Consider the following 25,647-nt stretch of genomic DNA (forward strand, 5'->3'; position numbering starts at 1 on the left):
CTGAAAGGCAAAGGCTCTACTTGTGTCATTAAGCAACCAATGTCAATAATTGAGGTAAGGGATAGAATCAAGCTCAAGGAAAAGGATTAAACAACTGTGAGGTATACTGGAAATACAGAAGACTGGAGAAGCTATAAAACGCAGAAAGGGGCACAAAGAAAGTAGTAAGGCATGCAAAAAAAAGGAACAGGACAAAAACAGGTTATCAAAGCTAATGGCCAAAGTTTTTATAAATATGTTAAAAGAGAGTAGTAAAGGGAATGTGGGCTCATTAAAGACAGATACAGGCAAGATTATAATGGATAATAAGGAAATGGCAGAATTGTTAAATGAGTACTTTGTATCCAGTTTCACAGTGTAGGAAAAGGACAAAATACCAGCAGTATAAGAGAACCTAAAACTAAGTCAGTGGGAGGAAATTAGTGTTGATATAAGGTGAGTGTGCCAGCTATGGCTCAGTTTGTGGCAGTCTTGCCTCTGAAACAGAAAATTATCAGTTCAAATCCTATTCTAAGCCTTGAGCATAAAACCTTGATACGCCAGTGCAGTACTTGAGGGAGTGCTGTACTATTGGAGATGCTGTCTTTCAGATATTAAACAGAAGCCCTATCTGCTCTCTCAGGTGCATGTAAAAGACACCATGGTGCTATTCTGAAGAAGAGCAGTGGAGTTATCCCTGATGTCCTCGTCAATCAATAATTAATCCTCAATCAACTTCACAAAAACAGATTATGGGGTCATTATCACATTGTTTTTCATGGAAGCTTGCTGTGTGAAAATTAGCTACTGTGTTTCCTACATTAGAACAGAAACTACACTTCAACAAATGCATCATTGGCTGTAAAGTGCTTTTGGATGTCCAGTGGTTTTAATTATATTCGTTCATGAGATGTGGGTGTCTGGCTAAGCCAGCATTTATTGCCCATCCCCAATTGCCCTTGAGAAGGTGGTGATGAGCTGCCTTCTTGAACCACTGCAATTCATGTGGGGTAGGTACACCCACAGTGCTGTTAGGAAGGGAGTTCCAGGATTTTGACCCAGTGACAGTGAAGGAATGGCGAAATAGTTCCAAGTCATGATTGTGTGTGACTTGGAAGGGAACTTGCAGGTGATGGTGTTTCCATGCATCTGCTGCCCTGGTCCTTCCAGCTGGTAGAGGTCGCGGTTTTGGAAGGTGCTGTCTAAGGAGCCTTGGTGAGGGCTGCAGTGCATCTTGTAGATGGTACACACTGCTGTCACTGTGCGTCGGTGGTGGAGGAGTGAATGTTTGTGGATGGGGTGCTGATCAAGCGGGCTGCTTTTCCTGGATGGTCTCAAGCTTCTTGAGTGTTATTGGAGATGGTTAGATTCTCTCTTGTTTGAGATGGTCATTGCCTGGCACTTGCCAGGTCTGAGCCCAAGCTTGGATATTGTCCAGGTCTTGCTGCATTTCTATACGGACTCCTTCAGTATCTGAGGAGTCGCGAATGGTGCTGAACATTGTGCAATCATCAGCGAACATCCCCACTTCTGACCTTATGATTAAAGGAAGGTCATTGATGAAGCAGCTGAAGATGGTTGGGCCTAGGACACTACCCAAAGGAACTCCTGCAGTGATGTCCTGGAGCTCAGATGATTGACCGCCAACAACTACACATCTTCCTTTGTGCTAGGTCTGACTCCAACCAGCAGGGAGTTTTCCCCCTGATTCCCATTGTCTCGAGTTTTGCCAGGGCTCCTTGATGCCATATTTGGTCAAGTGCTGCCTTGATGTCAAGGGCAGTCACTCTCACTTCACTCTTGAGTTCAGCTCTTTTGTTCATGTTTGAACCGAGGCTATAATGAGGTCAGGAGCTGAGTGGCCCTGTCGGAACCCAAACTGAGTGTCACAGAGCAGGTTATTGCTAAGCAAGTGCCGCTTGATGGCACTATTGACAACACCTTTCATCTCTTTACTGATGATTGAGAGTAGACTGATGGGGCGGTAATTGGCCGGGTTGGACTTGTCCTGCTTTTTGTGCACAGGACATACCTGGGCAATTTTCCAAATTGCTGGGTAGATGCCAGTGTTGTAGCTATACAGGAACAGCATGGTGATGGGTGTGGCCAGTTCTCAACCACAGGTCTTCAGTACTATTGCTGGAATGTTGTCAGGGCCCATAGCCTTTGCAGTATCCAGTGCCTTCAGTCCTTTTTTGATATCATGCGGAGTGAATTGAATTGGCTGAAAACTGGCATCTGTAATGCTGGGGACTTCAGGAGGAGGCCAGGATGGATCATCCACTCAGCTCTTCTGGCTGAAGATTGGTGCAAATACTTCAGCCTTATCTTTTGCACATGTGCTGGGCTCCCCCATCATTGAGGATGGGGATATTTGTGGAACCACCTCCTCCAGTTAGTTGCTTAATTCTCCATCACCATTCACGACAGGATGTGGCAGGACTGCAGAGCTTAGATTTGATCCGTTGGTTATGGGATCGCTTAGCCCTGTCGATCGCATGCTGCTTATGCAGTTTGGCATGCATATATTCCTGGGTTGTAGCTTCACCAGATTGACACCTCATTTTGAGATATGCCTGGTGCTGCTCCTGGCATGCCCTCCTGCACTCTTCATTGAACTAGCGTTGGTCCCCCTTGTAGGATATGCCAGGCCATGAGGTTACAGATTGTGGTTGAGTACAATTCTGCTGCTAATGATGGTCCACAGTGCCTCATGGGTGCCCAGGTTTGCATTGCTAGATCTGTTTGAAATATTAAAGGCACTATATATGCTGGATTTAGTCACACCAGCAGGGCTCCCAGCACCAGGCCAGAAAGGTGAGGGAAGCCCCGCTTCAGCCTTTTAGAGCACCCTCTCCCCACTCCCTCAGTGCAATTCAACAGTGTTGAGGCACTTAAGTGCTCAGTGCTGGGGTACCCGTCCCTTTAAAGATGAAGATCCCACCTCCAAGAGATGCTGGCCAATCAGAGGACCGGCAGCTCAGTGGTATTGGCAGCGCCACTGGGAGCCGTGGCAACTGCTGGTACTACAGAATGCCTGGGAGCAGGCCCAGCGCTGGAGATCGGGACAATAGGGTGATGAGGCAGTGTCAACGGCATCAGTCCGGCAGGCCCCAGCAATGGAGGGGGAGGGTGGGCGATGAGGGCAGGGGAGGTGTTCCTTTGCTGCCAGGCACCCTCCGAGGGCTACATATTGCCCACAGAAGAGGACCCCCATCCGCGCCGCTGGCTTAATTCCAGCTGTGTAGGATAGGCCCTTAAGTGGCTAATAATTGGCCACTTAAGGTTCTCAATTGGCCTCTGGGAGGGAAGTTTGTCCTCGGTATTTCCTACCCTTGACTTAATCGCGGTGCAACGGGACGGCGATGGGCCCTCTGGCCCTCGCCCTCCCACCCGCATTCTATGGAACCCTCCTGCCTCATTACCCACCACCTAGCCCATCTCCAAGGGACCATTAAATCCAGCCCTATGAGTCTTTCATGAGTTCCGGCGGGTAAAATTGGCCAGGCCTCATGGCATTGCGTCCATGGGGTCTCTTATCCACCCCAGGTTAAAATTGGGGTTTTGAAAGTATCAGTGCAGATGTGTCTTTATTGGGCAGTTATTTTTCACTGATACAAATGCATGTGATTTGTATGAAAGCTTTGGTTGAACCAAATTGATTAATTCACCATCTTGACCTTTTCTAAAATGTATGTGTAATTTGCACTAGGTTCACAAAAATATCAAAATATACCTGAAAGCTGCATGACACTACTGTCTGAATTGATTATTTCAAGAATCTTTATTCAAATAATTAGCCCTGAAAAATAAATTAGCAGAAACAATAATGCAGGCAGTCCAAGTAGGTGCAATTATTCGGCCATTAATGACATTTGTATTTACAAATGTAAGAGCTTCAGAAATAAAACAAATTTTATGCAACATTTAGGAGGTCACTGTACATTTCTAGTTAACTTGCCTTTAATGTCTATCACCAAAAAACACTAAATCTTTACTGATACAAAGAGGCCCTTGGCACACAGTAATAGACTTACTTCTGGAAGGCCACATGTAGGCTCTCCTGTAAAATCTCTGACTGCTCAGAGTTAATCGCCTCCTGAGGCTTTGTTTCCTAAAGAAAACAGAAACAGCCATGGGTCCAGCTATCAGCGGAACCAAAATAAAAACAGTTACTCAAAATGTGCAAGGGTGGAAATTCAACACGGCCTAAGTATAGAATTCTGCCATAATTCCAGGGAGAAGGGTGGGGGTTTGTAATATGGAGAGAAAGCTGGATCCACTGAGTTTTCACTCCATTGATGACTTGCCAGAACATCATGTCCCAATGTTCTGGGTACCTCTTACCTCATGCCAACTCCAGTGCCCAATGGGAATTCTACCCAAAGTGCCCTTGATAGGTCCAGTAAGACCTACATCTTTTAGGAGTGAGTGTGCATTCCCACTCTGGCCCTCATGGAGAAGAAAACTGCAATCGATTCCAGAAGATGAGGTATAAGAATAAAATTGGATTTAATTTATCCTTCTCTTGAGCCCAGTACAGGTCCCTGCTCCTTGCTGCTCCAAACTCCTCCACCTCCATGGAACGAGCACCTCCATTGTGTCACTGCAGGCGCAGGTGCCACACCCCCAATATCTAATTGGCCCCACCCTTGACATTTTGACTTAGTCGGTACAGGCCATGTCAGTGGATATAAATCCCATCCCACCACATTTCCTCAGGGGCAATGATGCCATGCAATTTCTGCCCTGTGCATCTGTAAACTGAATCAGACAGTCATTTGTGAGTAGAATTAAAAAATTAAAATGACCGTGTACCCACTTTGGATTGCTGTATAGACTCTTAAAGGCACATACACCACATGAGGGTGTACTGAGGCTATGCAGACCAGGAGGAATTCTCTGACATGTCTCCATCGTGCTCATGTTCCTGTTTCCCCTCTGTGCCTCTTCTCTTCGAATTGCAGTGTTCTCTTTCTTTGTTTCTCTCATTGCAGTCTGCTGCTTTTTTCTCTCAACTTTTCTAATTCTCTTTATGGAGGGGGTTGGTGGAGTACATGCCAGAGAGGATAGTTGTGAAGGGCTGCAGGTTGCCAGTTGCCGGTGATCGGTGTAGGGTACAATTGTACTTGAAGCCCAGGTGGCTCCCTCCGCATCTCCAATGCATCACTTGTCCCTGTTGCTTCTGCTACGACTGCATCCCTTGATGCTTTCTCCTTCCCACAGCCTCCACCCAATTCCTTTCCATGTTCCCACCCCTTTACTTAGGTTGCATCCCTTACCACTTTTCCTTAGCATTGCCCACTCTGTATCCTCCCCAGGCCCCCTTCTCCCCTCCCCTGTCACTCATCCATCTCTCACTCCTCCCTCCCCAAACCCACATCTTTCCTCCTCCACCCTCGTGCAGTACCATCTCCCCTTCAATGGCCTTCCCTATCAGCTGTCGTTCTGTCACCACATCACCCCTTAGCCCCAATCTCCTAAATTCCTTGATTCACATCCCCTTCCCATTAATGCCTAACCATTTCACTGTCCATTCCTAAACAGTCCCAGGCAAGAAAGGGTGTGAAGGAAAGACCGAATAATTACAGGCAGTCAGTCTAACCTCAGTAGTGGGCAAATTATTGAAATCAATTCAGAGAGACAGGATAAACTGTTACTTACAATAGATTAATCCAGGATACTCAGTATGGATTTGTTAAGGGAAGATCTTGTCTAACCAACCTGATCAAATTTTTTAAAGAATTAATGAGGAAGATTGATTAAGGTAGTGCAGTTGATGTGGTCTACATGGATTTCAGCAAGACTTTTGACAAGGTCCCACATTGCAGACTGGTTAAAAAAATAAAATACCATGGGATCCAGGGCAATGTAGCAAGGTGGATACAAAATTGGCTCAGTGGCAGGAAACAAAGAGTAATTGTTGACGAGTGTTTTTGCAACTGGCGGGTTGTTTCCAGTGGTGTTCCACAGGGCTCAGTACTGGGTCCCCCACTTTTTGTGGTATATATGAACCATTTGGATGTAAATGTAGGGGGTATGATCAAGAAGTCTGCAGAGGACAAAAGGATTGGCCGTGCGGTAGATAGCGAGGATGACAGATGTAGGCTGCAACAAGATATTGATGGACTAGTCAGGTGGGCAGAAAATGGAATTCAACCCGGAGAAGTGTGAGGTGATGCATTTGGGAAGGGCAAACAAGGCAAAGGAATACACAATTAATGGGAGAATACTGAGAGGTGTAGAGGAAGTGAGGGACCTTGGAGTGAGTGTCCACAGATCCCTGAAGGTAGCAGGACAGGTCGATAAGGTGGTTAAGAAGGCATATGGAATCCTTTCCTTTATTAGCTGAGGTATAGAATATAAGAGCAGGGAGGTTATGCTGGAACTGTATAAATCATTGGTTAGGCCACAACTTGAGTACTCTGTTCAGTTCTGGTCACCTCATTACAGAAAGGATGTAATTGCACTAGAGAGGGTACAGAGGGCATTTATGAGGATGTTGCTGGGACTGGAAAAACGCAGAAAAGAGGAAAGATTGGATATGCTGGGGTTGTTCTCCTTGGAACAGAGAAAGCTGAGGGGAGATTTGATTGAAATGTACAAAATTGTGAGAGGCCTGGATAGAGTGGATGTGAAGGACCTATTTACCTTAGCAGAGAGGTCAGTAACCAGGGGGCATAGGTTTAAAGTGATCAGTAGAAAGATTAGAGGGGAGATGAGGAAAATCTTCTTCACCCAGAGGGTTGTGAGGGTCTGAACTTACTGCCTGAAAGGATAGTAGAGCCGAAAGCCCTCAACTCATTTAAAAGGTGTCTGGATATGCATCTCAAGTGCCGTAACCTGAAAGGCAATGGAGCAAATGCTGGAAAGTGGGATTAGGCTGGGAGGCTTGTTTTTTAGCCGGCGCCGACATGATGGGCCAAGTGGCCTCTTCCTGTGCTGTAAACTTTCTAAGATTTTAAAGCTGCCTGAACTCCTGAAGATTTGAAGAAGATTGTAAATAAACTTGCAGCCCAATTTCGACGTTAAAATTCTTGGCCTTGTTTTCAAATCCCTCCCTCGCATCAACCCTCCACATCTCTGTAACCTCCTCCAGCCCTACAACTCTCCGAGATCTCTATGCTCCTCCAATTCCAACATCTTGCACATCCTTAATTTTATTCGCTCCATTTGCCTAGGCCCTAATCTCTGGAATTCCCTCCCTAAAGCTCTCTGCCTCTCTCTCCTCCTTTAAGATGCTCCTTAAAAATCTACCTCTATGACTAAGCTTACCTGGTTTGGTATCTCATTATGTGGTTTGGCAAAATTGGAAGGTTTCTGGAGGAAGAGGCCCCAATACCCACCCTTCCAGCAGGCAACCTAAGGCCAGATTTTTCCCGTCAGCATGTGGAAGCTGTGCACTCGATATGGTGAAGGTGCCACCGACCATCATGCCAATTAGGTGCACTGCCCCTGACCCCTTACACTCTGGTCGGGGCAGTGCTGGAGGGCACAGGCAGGTGCCAGTCTGTGGAATCACAGTGCTGGGTTTTCTCTTAAAAACGTTGACATAAAAAGCAAAATGCAGAAACTGTGACACTGAAAGTAAGGTTAATGTGAGCAGGAAGTGTGTGCGAGATTTATGAATATCTTAATGGAGAGATATAATGCCATACAGCATGACATATCCTGAAATTATTTAGATTTTCAACTGTTTCCATACAAAATAAACAAAACAATAAAGAAAAATGACAAAATACATACACAATATATACTAATTCTTAAAAATGGAAACATATGCACATACCTATACATGCTTAAAAAAGCAAAATCAAAGCCACCCACATACAGTAAAGCATAGCAGAGATGAGAAGATGAGAAAATCAGTAAATACACTTTATTGTGACATTTTGATGTAGCTACAAATCTGTACAGTCTAAAGAAATACTTTATAGTTAAGCTGCTTTCAGCAAATAACACACATCACGCAAGCATAACAATATTAATAAAGTAGCTACAATGCTGGTAATTTTACATAACTTGTCTGGATGCATGCTTATTACATCAGGCAGCTTCGACAGAATAAAACACATATTAACCATGCTGACTAGCAATGAATTCTTAACCCATTTCTCCTGTTCTGCAATAAACAAACGCTAACACTACTTAACAGAAGTTGTGCATTTTTCTGAACAGTAGGAAATCATTTTAAGCCTACTTTAATCTACCCAGGATGGGTAGATGGAAATAAAATAGGTGTTAGCTGTGGCTCATTTGGTACCACTCTTGCCTTCTTAACTCTAAATTATAAGGTTTTGAGTTCAAGTCTCACTCCAGGGCTTAAACACAAAAAGCAAGGCTGAACCTCCAGTACAGTACTGAGGGACTGCTGCACTGTTAGAGGTGCTGTCTTTCACATTAGGCCCAGGTGAATGCCTTGGAGAAAAGGGTTCAAATCCCACCATGGCAACTGGTGGAATTCAAACGCAATTAATTAATGAAAAATCTGTCATTGAAAGCTAGTCTCAGTAATGCTGCTGTGAAACTAAACCCATAAAAACCCATCTGTTTCACTAATGTCCTTTAAGGAAGGAAATCTGCCGCCCTTACTTGGTCTGGGCTACATGTGACCTCAGATCCAGGACAATGTGATTGACTCTTAACTGCCCTCTGAAATGGCCTAGCAAGCCAGTCAATTGTCAGGGGCAATTAGGGATGGGCAATAAATGCTGGCCTTGCCAGCGACACCCACATCTCATGAAAGAATAAAAAAAGAGGATCCATCTGCCTGTTGGATGGATGTAAAAGATCCCACGGTGCTACTTTGAAGAAGAGCAAGGACTTATCCCCAGTATCCTGGCCAATATTTGTCCCTCAATTAACGTCACAAGAACAGATTATCTGGTCATTATCACATTGCTGTTTGTGGGAGTTTGCTGCGTGCAAACTGATTGCTGCAATTTTTTTTTATTCATTCTTTGGGATATGGGTGTCTCGGCCAGCATATATTGCCCATCCCTAATTGCCCTTGAGAAGGTGGTGGTGAGCTGCCTTCTTGAACCGCTGCAGTCCATGTGGGGTAGGTACACCCACAGTGCTGTTAGGAAGGGGGTTCCAGGATTTTGACCCAGTGACAGTGAAGGAACGGCGATATAGTTCCAAGTCAGGATGGTGTGTGGCTTAAAGGGAAACTTGCAGGTGGTGATGTTCCCATGCATTTGCTGCCCTTGTCCTTCTAGTTGGTAGAGGTCACGGGTTTGGAAGGTGCTGTCTAAGGAGGTTTGGTGCGTTGCTGCAGTGCATCTTGTAGATGGTACACACTGCTGCCACTGTGCGTCGGTAGTGGAGGGAGTGAATGTTTGTGGATGGGGTGCCAATCAAGCGGGCTGCTTTGTCCTGGATGGTGTCGAGCGCCTTGAGTGTTGTTGGAGCTGCACCCATCCAGGCAAGTGGAGAGTATTCCATCACACTCCTGACTTGTACCTTGTAGATGGTGGACAGGCTTTGGGGAGTCAGGAGGTGAGTTACTCGCCTCAGGATTCCTAGCCTCTGACCTGTTCTTGTAGCCACGGTATTTATATGAAAGTTGCTGTATAAATGCAAGTCTTTCTTTTCTTTAAATACAGATCCACCATGATCTAATTGAATGGTGAACCATGCTGGAGGGGCTGAATGGCCTATTTCTGTTCCTATATTCCAGTGTTATTATGTGAAAGAATGTTGCACAAATGTGATTTATACATTAATAATGATTTCACGTTCACAGAAAAAAATCAGTATTGCATTTTCCTGAGTCTGTTCTTCCAGCACGGCCACATTCAAGAAACCCGGGGGGGTTCTCATTGCAACACTGTAATGCTCATTGTCCCAATCACACTTCCTTTAAGCATTATCCCCACTGGGAATCCGGGATCACTGAATTTACCCTTAAACAATCCTCCAACCGAATTTTTAAGCATGGCTTCTCATATAGCAAAAACTAGCTTATGCAGTATTTATTTTTAATGTTTCTTTTTTCCTATATTGTGCTGCAATTACCTCAAAATTTTGAACGGCTTTTGAGAGGATAAGCAGTGAAAGATTATTCTCACCAGTCAGTGAATCGGTAACAAAGGGCCTAAATTTAGGATTGGCACGAAAAGCAGGAAGGAGGAGGTTTGAAGAAATTTTGCCCGTACAAAGGATTATTAAAATATGGAATATATTACCACAAAGTAACTATTCAAGCTGAGTCAATCGTGGCATTTAAGGGGGAATTAGATAAGCGGGAAGAGGAGTGATATTAAAAGAGTACGGAGGCAGGGGAAGGAAAGGGATTAGATGAGACAGCTTTAATGTGAGCACGCACTGGCACAGGCAGGTCAGCTGGCCTCCTCAGGGATGGCATTTCTATGATTCCCCCTGGCAAATCATAGTGTAGGTAAGTTTGATATTTTATGTCCATCTCCATATTGTCCAAAATCTGAGACTCGTGTTTTGTCTTGCTAAATGGGTGCAGCAGTGACTAATTAAAGGTTACCATGCAATAGCTAATTATTTAAGTAAAGCGAATCCCAGCAAAGCCACTTCCGTAATTAAAGTACCTCTCCAGAGATGTGAGCACACAAATCTAGGTTGACACTCCAGTGCAATACGAAAGGAGCGCTGCACTGTCAGAGGTGCTGTCTTTCGGGTGAGACTGATGCCCCATCTGCCCTCTCAGGTGGACAGAATAGATCCAATAGCAACTATTTCAATGAAGAACAGGATAGTTATCCCCAATGTCCTGGCCAATATTTGTCCTTCAATCGACATCATTAAAACAGACTATCTGGTCATTATCACATTGCTGTTTGTGGGAGCTTGCTGTGTGCAAATTGACTGCCGTGTTTCCTACATTACAACAGAGACAATACCTTAAAAAAGTACTTCATTGGCTGTAAAATACTTTGGGATGACCTGAGATCTCTTTTTTGTATTCATTCATGGGATGTGGGCGTCGCTGGCCAAGCCAGCATTTATTGCCCATCCCTAATTGCCCTTGAGAAGTTGCTGGTGAGCTGCCTTCTTGAACCGCTGCAGTCCATGTGAGGTAGGTACACCCACAGTGCTGTTAGGAAGGGAGTTCCAGGATTTTGACCCAGCAACAGTGAAGGAACGGCGATATAGTTCCAAGTCAGGATGGTGAGGGGAACTTGCAGGTGGTGATGTTCCCATGCATTTGCTGCCCTTGTCCTTCTAGTTGGTAAAGGTCGCAGGTTTGGAAGGTGCTGTCTAAGGAGCCTTGCTGCATTGCTGCAGTGCATCTTATAGATGGTACATACTGCTGCCTTTGTGCGTTGGTGGTGGAGGGAGTGAATGTTTGTAGATGGGGTGCCAATCAAGCAGGCTGCTTTGTCCTGGATGGTGTCGAGCTTCTTGAGTGTTGTTGGAGCTGCACCCATCCAGGCAAGTGGAGAGTATTCCATCCCACTCCTGACTTGTGCCTTGTGGACTTGTGGACAGGCTTTGGGGAGTCAGGAGGTGAGTTACTCGCCTCAGGATTCCTAGCCTCTGGCCTGCTCTTGTAGCCACGGTATTTATATGGCTACTCCAATTCAGTTTCTGGTCAATGGTAGCCCCTAGGATGTTGATAGTGGGGGATTCAGCGATGGTAATGCCATTGAATGTCAAGGGGAGATGGTTAGATTCTCTCTTGTTGGAGATGGTCATTGTCTGGCACTTGTGTGGCGCGAATGTTACTTGCCACTTAACAGCCTAAGCCTGGATATTGTCCAGGTCCTGCTGCATTTGTACACGGACTGCTTCAGTATCTGAGGAGGCGCGAATGGTGCTGAACATTGTGCAATCATCAGCGAGCATCCCCACTTCTGACCTTATGATTGAAGGAAGGCCATTGATGAAGCAGCTGAAGATGGTTGGGCCTAGGACGCTACCCTGAGGAACTCCTGCAGTGATGTCCTGGAGCTCAGATGATTGACCTCCAACAACCACAACCATCTTCCTTTGCGCTAGGTATGACTCCAGCCAGCGGAGGGTTTTCCCCCTGATTCTCATTGACCACAATTTTGCAAGGGCTCCTTGATGCCGTCCTCGGTCAAATGCAGCCTTGATGTCAAGGGCAGTCACTCTCATCTCACTCTCATCTCAGGGCATCCCAAAGAGTTCAGCTCTTTTGTCAATGTTTGAACCAAGGCTGCAATGAGGTCAGGAGCTGAGTAGCCCTGACGGAACCCAAACTGAGCGTCACTGAGCAGGTTATTGCTAAGCAAGTGCTGCTTGATTGCACTGTTGATGACACCTTCCATCACTTTACTGATGATTGAAAGTAGGCTGATGGGGCAGTAATTGTCCGGGGATGGACTTGTCCTGCTTTTGGGGACAGGACATACCTGGGCAATTTTCCACATTGCAGTGTAGATGCCAGTGTTGTAGCTGTACTGGAACAGCTTGGCTCAGGGCGCGGCAAGTTCTGGAGCACAGGTCTTCAGTACTATTGCCGGAATATTGTAAGGGCCCATAGCTTTTGCAGTATCCAGTGCCTTCAGTTTCATGATATCACGCGGAGGGAATCGAATTGGCTGAAGTCTGGCATCTGTGATGCTGGGGACGTCTGGAGGAGCCCGAGATGGATTATCAACTCGGCACTTCTGGCTGAAGATTGTTGCAAATGCTTCAGCCTTATCTTTCGCACTGATGTGCTGGGCTCCCCCATCATTGAGGATGGGGATATTTGTGGAGCCACCTCCTCCAGTTAGTTGTTTAATTGTCCACCACCATTCTTAACTCTGTCTATCGCATGCTGCTTACGCAGTTTGGCACGCAGTTAGTCCTGTGTTGTAGCTTCACCAGGTTGACACTTCATTTTGAGGTATGCCTGGTGCTGCTCCTGGCATGCCCTCCTGCATTCTTCATTGAAACAGGGTTGGTCCCCCAGACTGATAGTAATGGTAGAGTGGGGGATATGCCGGGTCATGAGGTTACAGATTGTGGTTGAGTACAATTCTGCTGCTGCTGATGGCCCACAGCGCCTCATGGATGCCCAGTTTTGCATTGCTAGATCTGTTCGAAATCTATCCCATTTAGCACGGTGATAGTGCCACACAACACGATGGAGGGTATATGTGAAGGCGGGACTTCGTCTCCACAAGGACCGTCCGGTGGTCACTCCTACCAATACTATCATGGACAGATGCATCTGTAGCAGGCAGATTGATGAGGACGAGGTCAAGTATGTTTTCCCCTCTTGTTGGTTCCCCCACCACCTGCCGCAATACCAGTCTAGCAGATATGTCCTTTAGGGGTCAGCCAGCTCAGTCAATAGTGGTGCTACAGAGCCACTCTTGGTGATGGACATTGAAGTCCCCCACCCAGAGTTCATTCTGTGCCCTCACCACCCTCTGTGCTTCCTCCAAGTGCTGTTCAACATGGAGGAGTACTGACTCATCAGCTGAGGGAGGGCGGTAGGTGGTAATCAGCAGGAGGTTTCCTTGTCCATGTTTGATCTGATGCCATGAGACTTCATGGGATTCAGAGTCGATGTTGAGGACTCCCAGGGCAATTCCCTCCCTACTGTATACTACTGTGCCACCACCTCTGGTGGGTCTGTCCTGCCGGTGGGACAGGACATACCCGGGGATGGTGATGGCAGTGTCTTGGACATTGTCTGTAAGGTATGATTCCGTGAGTATGACTATGTCAGGCTGTTGCTTGACTAGTCTGTGGGACAGCTCTCCCAACTTTGGCTCTCAAGCCCCCAGATGTTAGTAAGGAGGACTTTGCAGGGTCGACAGGGCTGGGTTTGCCGTTGTCGTTTCCGGTGCCTAGGTCGATGCCGGGTGGTCCGTCCAGTTTCATTCCTTTTTATTGACTTTGTAGCGGTTAGATACAACTGAGTGGCTTGCTAGGTCATTTCAGAGGGCATGCAAGAGTCAACCACATTGCTGTGGGTCTGGAGTCACATGTCAGCCAGAGCAGGTAATGACAGCAGATTTCCTTCCCTAAAGGACATTAGTGAACCAGATGGGTTTTTACAACAATCGACAATGGTTTCATGGCCATCATTAAACTAGCTTTTTAATTCCAGATTTATTCAAGTTCCACCTTCTGCTGTGGTGGGATTTGAACCCATGTCCCCAGAGCAATACCCTGGGTCTCTGGGATACTCGTCCAGTGACACTACTACTACGCCACCGCCTCCCCATTGTGAAAGGTTATATGTAAATGCAAGTCTTTCTTTTTTCATTCAGATCATTGTAGCCAATGTATCAGAGTAGTAAATTCAGAAAACCGACACTAAATGGAGTACTTAAACGTTACTATATTACGACATATCAGTGCAAGTTCTCCCACTGAAGGCACTGGTGTTAGTGGAAAGAAGCATCATTTCACACACACATTACTTTCAATAGGAGAAACAGTATGCTACCAGTTAACCCACTAGATTAAAAGGTATGTAGAGTAAAATGTTCGTCATTTTAATCACAATTTTTAAACACTAATTGTCAGGTTCTATCTGAAAATATTGTGCTCCATTAAAAGAAACCTGGATTTTATACAAGAATAATTTTGTCTTTTATTTATCTTTCCAGATGTCTTTCATGTGCGATTGAGGCCCCGTCTGCCTTCTCAGGTGGACATAAAAGTTCCCATAGTGCTCTTTTGAACAAAAGCAAGGGAGTTCTCCCTGATGTCCTGGCCAATATTTATCCCTCAACCACCATCACTAAAAACAGATGATCTGATCATTATCACATTGTCGTTTGTGGGCACTTGCTGTGCACAAATGTCCTCCTTGGCAATGTCCAAGTGACCATTATGTATGTCTAAGTCTTGACAGTGAGTGTTGGCAGACTATTCACCACAACCAACGCTTTCCCTTTCCTCACACAATGACAGCAAAGAAACACTTCCAACTGCAGTCACAGTGACCAGGAGTAGGAACCCTGTCTGGTATTCTTCCGTCTAACCCTGGGATGCAGGGGCCAATGGACCTGCCCCAGCTGTGATCCAGTGGCTCAGTACAGACTTGGGATCAAATCCGAGATTTCCTGGAGTAAATGGCTCAGCTGCTCATTGATTCGACTAGCCCAGCTAAATTTAAATTCATAATTGCTTGGCTATATTTATCTCCAGGATAAAAGCAGGCCTTCACAGATTATAACAATGAATAGATAAGAGAAAAAAACTTCAAGCCAATATTATCAAAGGCACTCAAAAAGCTCCAGCTTTCAGATGGCGACTGTCCCGCATTATCAGGCATTAACCCCTGAGATCTATTCAGCATTCAATATGCACAATGTGATATAATACATTTCAGGTGAACAGTCAGTGGCCCAGGCGTTCAGTATCTGTTACAGCAGTGATGCAATGAAGGTCCCACTATCATTTATGCAAACCATTTGTTAATTAAACATTTGCTTCTTGCTGTTTCTCCCCTTGCTAAAGCTTCACAAACTGGGTTGTTGCTTTTCTCAGTGTCTGTTTTTCTACTCAGGCACAGAGAGACCCAAATCAGTGCAATAAGCTTTATAAAACTGTCTTGCATCTACTACCACAGACCTGGATACCTGAATACTTCATACTGTGCTGCTTCTACAGGAAGTCCTTTTGACATTCTTCTAGTTCTACAGGGTGTGGAGTAGGAGGGTCAGAGGAAGCATGCCAGACATGCACCTTCTCTGCATCTGCTTCATCTGTCATTATGTCATTACAGGGTCAGGCATTCCTAGTTGCATGTACAGAAAGTCACCTTCATAGAGGAAAATGCACTTCCCAAACAAGCCTTCACATAAATCTGTACATTGTTGAAGTCACATCTGGAATATACTTCTACCACTGGCTGTCAAGGTAACTGCTGCTTTGACTTTACAGTGCACAGTGTCCCTTCAAACAGCAGCAGGGGAGTCCCATCAAATCATGAAACTAGCAGCGCACAGTGGCACCCTGCAGATCATACTTAGGTGCCTTGTTTGGACAAGCAGTTCCAATCAGTTATTCTGCATTGTAGACACATAGCAATGCAATTCAGAGAGGGCCTGACATCATACAGCAGAAACCATCGCCATTAGCCAACCGTCATAAAGAGGCACATCTGCACAAATGTTTGATCCCTCATCAAGACTCATAACGCTGCCTATGATAAACAACACAATCACTCAGGTGCCAGATGCATACAATGCACAGCAGTCAGCTGCACATCAGCCCTGTACCCTGAGCAAGAAGACCATTTACCACAGTGTCACATCGAACCCCGTGAACTTTAATCTGCCTCATTTGAAAAGGTCTCTGGACATATGAAAATACCAATTTCTTTTGCTGTTTATTTTCAAAGCGCCCAGCTTCATTTGGAAGTCTCCCTCAAGACTGTTTCTTGTTTGCCTAGTTTCTGAAAAATGAAGTCAAAGATTGTAAGATGTTTGTTGCCATGGCGATTCTCTTTATCATTTCTTTGTGGGTGGAGAGAGAGGAGGAGGAACAGTGGGAAATTGGGAAGCCAGACTTATTAGGCAGCATGACATGAGATCTAGACCTTCGTATAGATACCCAGCCACCAGGAGATCATTCCTCAATATATCCATTCACTTATGTGTTAGAAGGCCTCTGCAACCTGCAGAAAGTGTGCAGACGTTCCTGAAGCTGCCACTTGTGAAACAGAAGCAGGAGTAAGCCATATGGCTTTTGAGCCTATTCCACCATTCCTTAAGATCATGGCTGATCTTCGATATCAATTTCACTTTTCCACCCTATTCACATGTGCTTTGATTCCCTTAGTGCCCAAAAATCTATCAATCTCTGTCTTGAACATTGTTACGGCTGAGGTGGGAGGAGTGCACTGTCTTTTCTAGTTCCACTTCTCCATAGGTCACAACATATATTTAAAAGTTTACCAGTGCAGTCAATTGTAGACTCTACTCTTTATCCCAGAATAAAATACACCAACTAGATTTCTTTAATAAACAACAAGATTATCAGTTTATTATAAAACAAGACTTAACCAGTAATGAAGCAAAGCATTAACACACAGATTGAAATATGAAAGTTCCCTTTTACCTTACATACACACACACACCTGGAAAAAATAGAGATTTTCTTTTTAGAGTTCTGTTACAAAAAAAAGACAAAAAAGAATACTTTGACCAAATACTTGCTAATTCTTGAAGGAAAAAGAGAAGATATGGAAAGATGTCAGTTGTCCCTTTTTTGGTTTGGCATCCCAAATATGCATAGATGGCTGTCACTGGGATCTTTCTTTGGAGCAATTCGGTCAGGCAGCGCGAGAAATTATCGAGCAGGTTTTTCCAGCATCTCAGGAGAAATGCGGCAACCGGGGTTTCAGGCAGGTCTTTCAGGAGGAATGCATCATCAATTTCTCTATTTCTTACACTCACTTCCAAGAGCTTCTCAAAGAGATAGGAAAGCTGGCAGGCTTTTCAAGAGAGGGAACAGGCTGAGCTGAGGTGACTGCTCTCCTGGCTGGTTTTTAAAACTCCAACTGACTGTCCAAAGCGAAATCAAAAACAATCTCAAGGATCAAGCCTCCTGACCCCTATAGATCTTGACCTGTCACTTCTCTGTAAACATCTCCTCCAAGGCAAAAAGCCCCTGCTGGGTATTTATCTGAAGACAGTTGACTTCCAGTACATGCTGTTTGCAAACAAGTCCAAAAGACATTACGATGATCTCTTTTAAAAAAAAAAAATCCAGCATCTATGGAATCCTTTTTTCAGTTTTAAAACACTAGTCCTTGAAATTTAACAAAAAATGGAAGTACTTTAACAATATACTCAATGTATATGGGCAGCACAGTGGCGCAGTTGTTAGCACTGCAGCCTCACAGCTCCAGGGACCCGGGTTCGATTCTGGGTACTGCCTGTGCGGAGTTTGCAAGTTCTCCCTGTGTCTGCGTGGGTTTTCGCCGGGTGCTCCGGTTTCCTCCCACATCCAAAGACTTGCAGGTGATAGGTAAATTGGCTGTTGTAAATTGCCCCTAGTGTAGGGAGGTGATGGGGAATATGGGATTACTGTAGGGTTAGAAATGGGTGGTTGTTGGTCAGCACAGACCCGGTGGGCCAAAGGGCCTGTTTCAGTGCTGTATCTCTTTAAAAAATAAATAAATAACGTCTGAACATCCACAGCTCTCTGGGGTAGAGAATTTCAAAGATTCACAACCCTATGAATGGAAACATTTCTCCTCATCTCAGTCCTAAACGTCTGAGCCCTTATCCTGAGTTTATGATCCCTAGTTCTAGTCTCTCCAACCAGGGGAAACAGCCTCTCAGAACTTACCTTGCAAGCCTTCTAAGAATTTTATATGCTTCAATCTGCTCACCTCTCATTCTTCTAAACTTAAGAAAATGTAGAGCAATTCTACTCAATCTCTCCTCCTCGGACAATCCTCTCGTTCCAAGAATTCATGTAGTAAACCTTTGTTGCACTCCCTCTAGGGCAAGTACGTCCTTCCTTAGGTAAGGAGACCAAAACTGTACACAGTACTCAAGGTGTGGTCTCACCACAGTCTTTTATAATTGCAGCAAGACTTCCTTACTCTTATACTCCAATCCCCTTACAATAAATGATGGTATTGAATTCTGCTTCATACTTTTAGAGAGTCTTTGCAGTGCTTTCATATGAATCTAATGCATTGCAAGCATTCTGCTTTCATGGCAGGGCCCAGGATTGACATCTGAATGCTCAACATGCAGAATCTTGCACCTGCTAAACCTCCACTCAGGCACATCATGTTCCATTTCAAATACATCACCTTCTGGCTTCCTTATGAGTTGTGAATCACCTTATGTTAACTCGTCACTTCAGGGTAACATGGAGTTAACCTATCTGGACTGGTAAGTGCAAGTGACAGAATTCATGACAGAGTGGGTCAATTTCTTCTGGTAGTGCCAGATGCTGAAGGTTCTGGCACTGGCCATTTCTGTCTCTCTCTGAAGCATTTTTCTTGCTTCCAGTTTCTGCAGAGATAAGTAGAATGAGACATGTAATGGGACTCCCATTGTCTACTTTTTCCTTCTTGTTAGGGTCATGTAAGCTCCTCCTCAGAGTATTAACATCATAAATGAGAAACCATTTCCAGTCTTTGATGATTAGCACTTAGTCAACACAAACCATCTGTAGCTGAAGGTCCTCCCACGTCTCCATCCCCAGAAGCATTAGCTTTTCCTCTTTTTCCTCCTGCTGCCCCTCCTCCTGTAGCCTGACTTATGAAAATCATGAACACTTGTTGAAACATAATTTTCTATTGGAATTCCGCAAGAGAAGTAGCGACAATTTTCAAATAGGTATCAAATTGAACAGTCTGTGACTGACAATAACAAGAATTCTTGTGTCATTGAGGTAAAGATGGCACCCAATTTCTGCAGATGCCATCCATTAGATTGAAATCATCCATGTGAATTTATAACAACAGAACAGGTGGGTGGCACAGTGGTGCAGTGATTAGCACTGCAGCCTCACAGCTCCAGAGACCCGGGTTCAATTCTGGGTACTGCCTGTGCAGAGTTTGCAAGTTCTCCCTGTGACCGCGTGGGTTTCCTCCCAAAGACTTGCAGGTTGATAGGTAAATTGGCCATTATAAATTGCCCCTAGTATAGGTAGGGGGAAGGTGGGGATGTGGTAGGAATATGGGATTAATGTAGGATTAATATAAATTGGTGGTTGATGGTCGGCACAGACTCGGTGGGCCGAAGCGCCTGTTTCAGTGCTGTATCTATAAATAAATTTTTTTTAAAATCATTTCATGGACAGGCTGACAGCCTTCGATTTGTGGATCCATTTTAAGACCAACTTTGGGCTGAATCTTATAGAGCCCTTGACGTCGGGAATGGTGGAGTGGGGGGGCCATGAAGATTGCTGCGGATGAGGCCCGCCACCGACCTCAACGCCGGCATGGCCCATCCCAATCTTGGCAGTGACAGCAACGCCTCGTGTCGGCACCGCCGCCCCCAGCCGCTCGGCGATGGGACCCGCATTACAGATGGGCACTTACCTTTCATTAACATGTCAACCGCTGCGATTCTGACAGCAGGTTGAGATCTTCATTCTGGCAGCCGGCAATGCCACGCCTTCGAATCCCCGTTCGGGGAAACGAGGCGCGACAACTGTGGGGAGGAGGGGATTTTATCAGTGTGGGAGTGGGGGAGCGAGGTCAAATGCTTTGGATTGGTTGGGGGGATGATGGGAAGGGGTTGAGGGTTAGAGTTCATGAACTTTGAGGGGGAAGGTCATGTTGTCAAGGTAAGTATTTTGGGGGGGTGAGTAGGCAAGGTATTAAATGTAAGGCATTGAGGAGGTGGGAGAGGGATGGAAAAAATTTTAAAATTATTTTCAGTGTTTTTTAATGGGCTGTCACTTTAAAAATTCAACGTGTCATTTAGGGCTCTAAACCCTTTAAAAATGGCGGCAGGCGCCATTGCCAGGGACGGCTCACCCACCCCTCCATGTCATCGGGGGGGCGGGGGCGGGCAGTTGCCCCGGCCATGTTAATAAGCCATCCCATATAAGATTGCGAAAGCTCCGCGGAGTAAACTCTGCACGTGCGGACCACCATCTTTTACAACCGCCGCCAAGTATGGTGGCGGCCACTTAAAATATAGTCCTATAGGTCAACTGTCTAAAATGTACAAAACGTATATAAACAGCACTTGCAGACTTGACACTTACCTTTGCTGACCTTGTGAGATCATTAAACCTCATCCTACATTGGAAAGGTGTCCTGGGGATTAGGGAGTCACTAAGCAATACCTGTGCCATTTCTTCCACATGGCCATGGCTGCAGTATTGACACTTCTCATGCAACATGTTTCCACTATTCCACCCCCATATATAATTTCAGCTTGAGAAATATTTACATCACAGTCCAAGAAGTTTGAGGTTCTCCTCTTACTGGTCCCTTTTTGGGTCCACATCTTCAACTTGGCAACCCTGCTTCCTCTGGTTTAAATGCTGCAGCTGCATCCTTCAGACGGCATATTGTCCGGGTCTCCTGCTGTTGGTCGCCAGTTGCTGGCAGGACTTGCATCTTTGGCTGGACCTATTAAAAGGACCTGACCCCAGGATTTTAGATAGGGCGAGCATCAGGGACCACTGGGCAGACAAAAGTCCCAATCCACCACAGGTATGGCGGCAAAGTGAGTGATGTGCGATCTCTGGGGCTATGTGCGTATGCTACACAGGTTTATATCGTGGCTTGAGTGAGAAATGAACATAGCTACTCAAAAAAGGTGAAAGATATTATGGATATGATTAATTGTTTTTGCGGTAGTTGCTGACTCATTGGGCTGGATTTTACCAAGCCCTCGACCTCGGGCTCCATGGCGGAGAGGACCGAAAGATGGGGCCCGCAACATTCCGCCATAGAAGCCAATGCCGAGAGGGCCCAGTCCGCTCCTCCCGGCGGTGGCAAGGCTCAGTGGAAGACCCTCCCGCTGCCGGACAACATGCATAAATTTAAATGAACTTACCTTCAATCTTCCGGGCCCACCGCCATCTTCAGTGTGGCGGCTGGCACTCCCGCACCTTCAATTCCCCATCCGGGGAAAGCCAGCATGATAGTGGTGCGGAGGGGGGAGAAGTTAATATTTTCAGTGTGAAGGGGGTGGGGGATGGGGTCAAATAAACATAATGGGTGTAGGGGATGAAAATGCTCCAAACCTGCAGCAGATCTGCACAGAAGATCATCAATTCCACCAGTCTCAGCTCTTCCTGCCAACAGCTACATCTTATTTAGCCATCAAAACTCCCAGTCACTCGTCAGCTAACACTAAAGGTCAAGAAGCTTCCATCGTTTATTAGAATAACCAATGTGTACTGTCAAGGTACGCAAGGCTTGATCCTAGAGCTGCTGAAGCAGCACCCACCCCTCCACCCCTTCAACTGCCCCAGGGAGACAGGGAAACCTGTACAGAGAGAGTGAGCTTCAGACTGCTGTGGAGCCCAATTCAAAGTGACATCAATGGAGGTCTCAGAGCAAGTCGTCTTCCCATTTCCTCCATTAGAGTTGGTGGGTGGCCCGAGGAGACTAGTGAGAAAATATATGGAAAGTTTGCCCTCAAATAAAAGTAAGTAAATAAGCAAACACTTTCCAAATGAAGCCATGCAACATAATAGCTATCTACAGCAAAGTTGTCAAATTTAATCAGGGCACACAATCCATTTATATTGCCTTTAAAGCTTTGCTGTTCGAACATAATTGCTTAACTATACATGACCAAAGCACATTTCTGTTGCTAAAAAAAAATGCCCATGTAGCAGGTATTTGTTGAAACCATTTGATTGTACTTGATGAACAAAATGTATTCCACAGGGAGAAAAAGTACCACTCAAGTGAGCTTAAGCTGTTACTTACTGGGAATACAAAATAAACTATTACATTATGTAACAATCACTTGAAAACACACAAGAACTCAAAACTCCCTGTTGACCAGAAGCAAATATCGCTAGCCTCAGACTGGTTAACACACGCATTATTCCGATTTTATAGTTTTACATTGCAACTGGAGTTTCTCTTGAAGACAGATGTATTGATGAAAGCTGTCAATGAAGGCACCGAAAATTTATTATTGTAATGATTTTATCGCCTCGATAGTGACAGTGGCAAGAGTAGATAGGTTTATAAACCATTATTAAGTGAGGAATCTTGCTTCAAAAGCCCTTAATTTTGGTTATTCATTGAAAAATAAATCAGAGCCTAATCATTGCTACTTTGTTAAGTAATTAATGGCAAACATCTTCTGGCAGTAAAACATTCAGCCACCGACAGCCTCGGAATCTACAGTTGAAACATGCACAGCAAGGGATCTGGATACCTTTGTATTTTTCCTTACAAATGCCATCACTCGTTGCTTGGCTTCTTCCTCCTGGGTTTTGACAGACAGCTTTTCCAGCTGAACCAGATGCTTCTCCTGCGACCGACAACCCATGTGTGCGTTAAGAAACCCCTGTCGTTGATCTCGGGCCTATTCAGGCATAGAAACATTATAGATTATGATGCTTTTAAGTACCAAACATAGTACAAGGGTAATTGTTCTATTGTTCAATGTTTGTAACATAAGTACCTTTAGCTGTACATTATCCCCTTTTTTTAACCTAGTAAGATATTCCTATGCGAAATGTTCCTCTCAAAAATTCTTGTTAACCTGTAACATTATAGCCAGGAAGCTGCTTCCTGCTATTTTATATGTTCAATAAATAGGTGATTCATTGGGATACTTTCATATGAAAAAAGAGAAATTATTTGTGAAGCTACCTGTTCGCGTTCTCTCAACTATCGTTTCAATCACTGATCTTTAAATACACATGATCTACATAAGTAATTTGTGTTTAAAGCTAGCAATAATAATACAGTAATGGTACTTGAAATATACTAAACAGATTTTAAAAAATAAATAGCCCCTTTCCAAATTATTTTTAATGCATGATTTCTGTGATACAGAGCTTACGTCAGTTATTTTGAAGAATTATTTTGTTAGACGGTGCAGGAAGATGACAACATAATAACAGAAAAGGGTGAGATGACATTGTTATGTGGTTTTTAGGTCTGACCTGTTCCAGTGAAAGGCTGTCAACCAGAATCACATCATCTTGTATGCTCTCCTCAAACTGTTCGACATAAGGAGGGATCATCTCACTTTCCACCTCCTGCCGCAGGCCCAATATATTGCTGCGATCTCCAGCGCTTTCACGCCCCACGCAAGCTCCAGTGGCTTCTGTCATTAGATACATAGAAACTGCTCCTGAACATGTTACACCACAGATGCCTTATGAAACTGACCTTTAGTTAACGTGCTAGCCTCCAGAACTCCACCTACCTAAAACAACCATTATGTTTTTCCCTTGTTACATCTGACTTCTTCACACAATCTGCATTATATTCCACCAGATAGTTCTGAAATGATTTGGACCTGCTCTATGAGTACAGAGCAATAGAAAGAAGCATTCTCTGATTGGGCAGCAGAATGCTTGGTTAAAAACTGCATTTAAAATTAATCAAAGTGGCTGAAATAGATTTTAAAGGGGCATCGTTATCACGTGAAAGTCATTGTATATGCCTCTTGCCCCTCTTTACAAATATTCACAATATGAAAGCACAGTACACAACAAAGACCAGCACAGTGGGGTGGCAATGTCAGACGTCTCCTTGTTTACATATGTTGCCACTGTTGGAGATGGGTGGAAAACTGGGGGGGAGCCATAGCGGCATCTATTGTCAGTATTTATGATGCACAGCTTTAGTCCATGTCAAAACAATACTAAGTCCCAGTTAGATTCCGCACCCGCTGCCTATCGAGAACAATTATAGGGTTTGCACCTGAGCTGTTCAACGGCAAATGAACATGGACAAATTCAAGGTTCCATATGTTGGAGGTACAAACAGAAGGCATGTACACTCCATGGACGGGACAGAACTTGCCAAGCCACTGATTTCTCATTGCCATTTTCAACCATGCGATTAACGGCCTTTGCCATTACTTTTCCTAAATACACTTGAGGAGCGTGAGACCAGTGTTATTCAGATTGACCTCATTTCTGGCATCAACAATAATGGAAAAATAAGCAAAGGATTGTCCCAGCGGAAAACGGGTAAATTTCCACAGAACAGCGATAACGTAAGATACTCCAGATGAAGGGTTACTGACACCGCTTCTCCTGAAATACGGCCAATAAAATATGAGGAAGACTGACACCAAGCTTTACATGGTTGCCACTTCTAGAAACAAGAATGATACGCCTTTAATATAAGTGCAACCAACTCGCTGGCACATTTTACAAATAAATCGGAGAATTGTCCTATGATGATTACTGCAACAATCAGTCACATCTACTCTGGTTGTAAAAGGGCCTTGAGCTTATTAAAGAACAAGCTGCTGTGCTCCCTATATCAGCATAAAGCACACTGGCAATGACAATTTAATGTTCTGCATTCATGATCTTTAAGCTGCTTTTTAACAAAATATCCAATGATACCTATCAAGCAAAATTGGCCAAATGTATTCATGCATTTGATTCTGATGAACTGCCGTGTACTGTGCCTCCACAATCTAAAGCTAAATCTTATTGCAAGATGTCAAACACAAGCTGTTATTCTGTCACATTATTTGTATTTATACTAGAAATGGATTTCGGAGAAAGTAATTGTCTGATAGTCTTTGAAATGAGCTCAACACAGCATCTGGCATAATATCAAAATATAATTTTCTTTTCAGATTACAGGATTATGACCTTCTTTCCTCTCCCATCCCCCCACCCCCGCCACAAACAAAAAATGATGGATGATTTGTCAGCAACAATATTACAAATCCGCACTCCAATTACAGAAGAATTTGGACTTGTGTGTGATGGAATGCAGTTTTACCACCTAAACTAAATACACTAACTACTGCGCACTTATACAGAATCACTTACACTGGGGATTGTTTTTTACCAGTTGAAATATTACCTAAACAAATATCGGCCTTAAAGGAATACTACATGATAAGGCCCAGCAATGGCCACATCCTTCCTTGAGTATTGTGGGGAAAACAGCACGAGACTGATATCTATTTTACCAGCCGTGGCTCTGTTGGTAGCACTCTTGCCTCTGAGTCAGAAGGTTGGGTGTTCCCATCCCACTCCAGGACTGGAGCACAAAAAAAAAATCAAGGCTCATGCTCCAGTGCAGTACTGAGGACCCCATCTCCTAAGAGGTGCCATTGC

The 25,647-nt window shown here is 44.6% G+C and overlaps 1 protein-coding gene across 1 annotated transcript in view; it reads right to left on the minus strand.

The window, feature by feature from the left end:
- ofcc1 (orofacial cleft 1 candidate 1) overlaps positions 1 to 25,647 on the minus strand; it is a 289,619-nt gene that overhangs the window by 207,456 nt on the left and 56,516 nt on the right. The window contains exons 8-10 of the mRNA XM_068032686.1: positions 23,497 to 23,660; positions 22,761 to 22,910; positions 4,017 to 4,093 (exon numbers count right to left, since the gene is read on the minus strand). Of these exons, the coding sequence (XP_067888787.1) occupies positions 4,017 to 4,093; positions 22,761 to 22,910; positions 23,497 to 23,660 (391 nt within the window). The remainder of the gene's footprint in view (positions 1 to 4,016; positions 4,094 to 22,760; positions 22,911 to 23,496; positions 23,661 to 25,647) is intronic.

Source organism: Heterodontus francisci, chromosome 5 (genome assembly GCF_036365525.1).
Source record: "Heterodontus francisci isolate sHetFra1 chromosome 5, sHetFra1.hap1, whole genome shotgun sequence".
Classification (NCBI taxonomy): Eukaryota; Metazoa; Chordata; class Chondrichthyes; order Heterodontiformes; family Heterodontidae; genus Heterodontus; species Heterodontus francisci.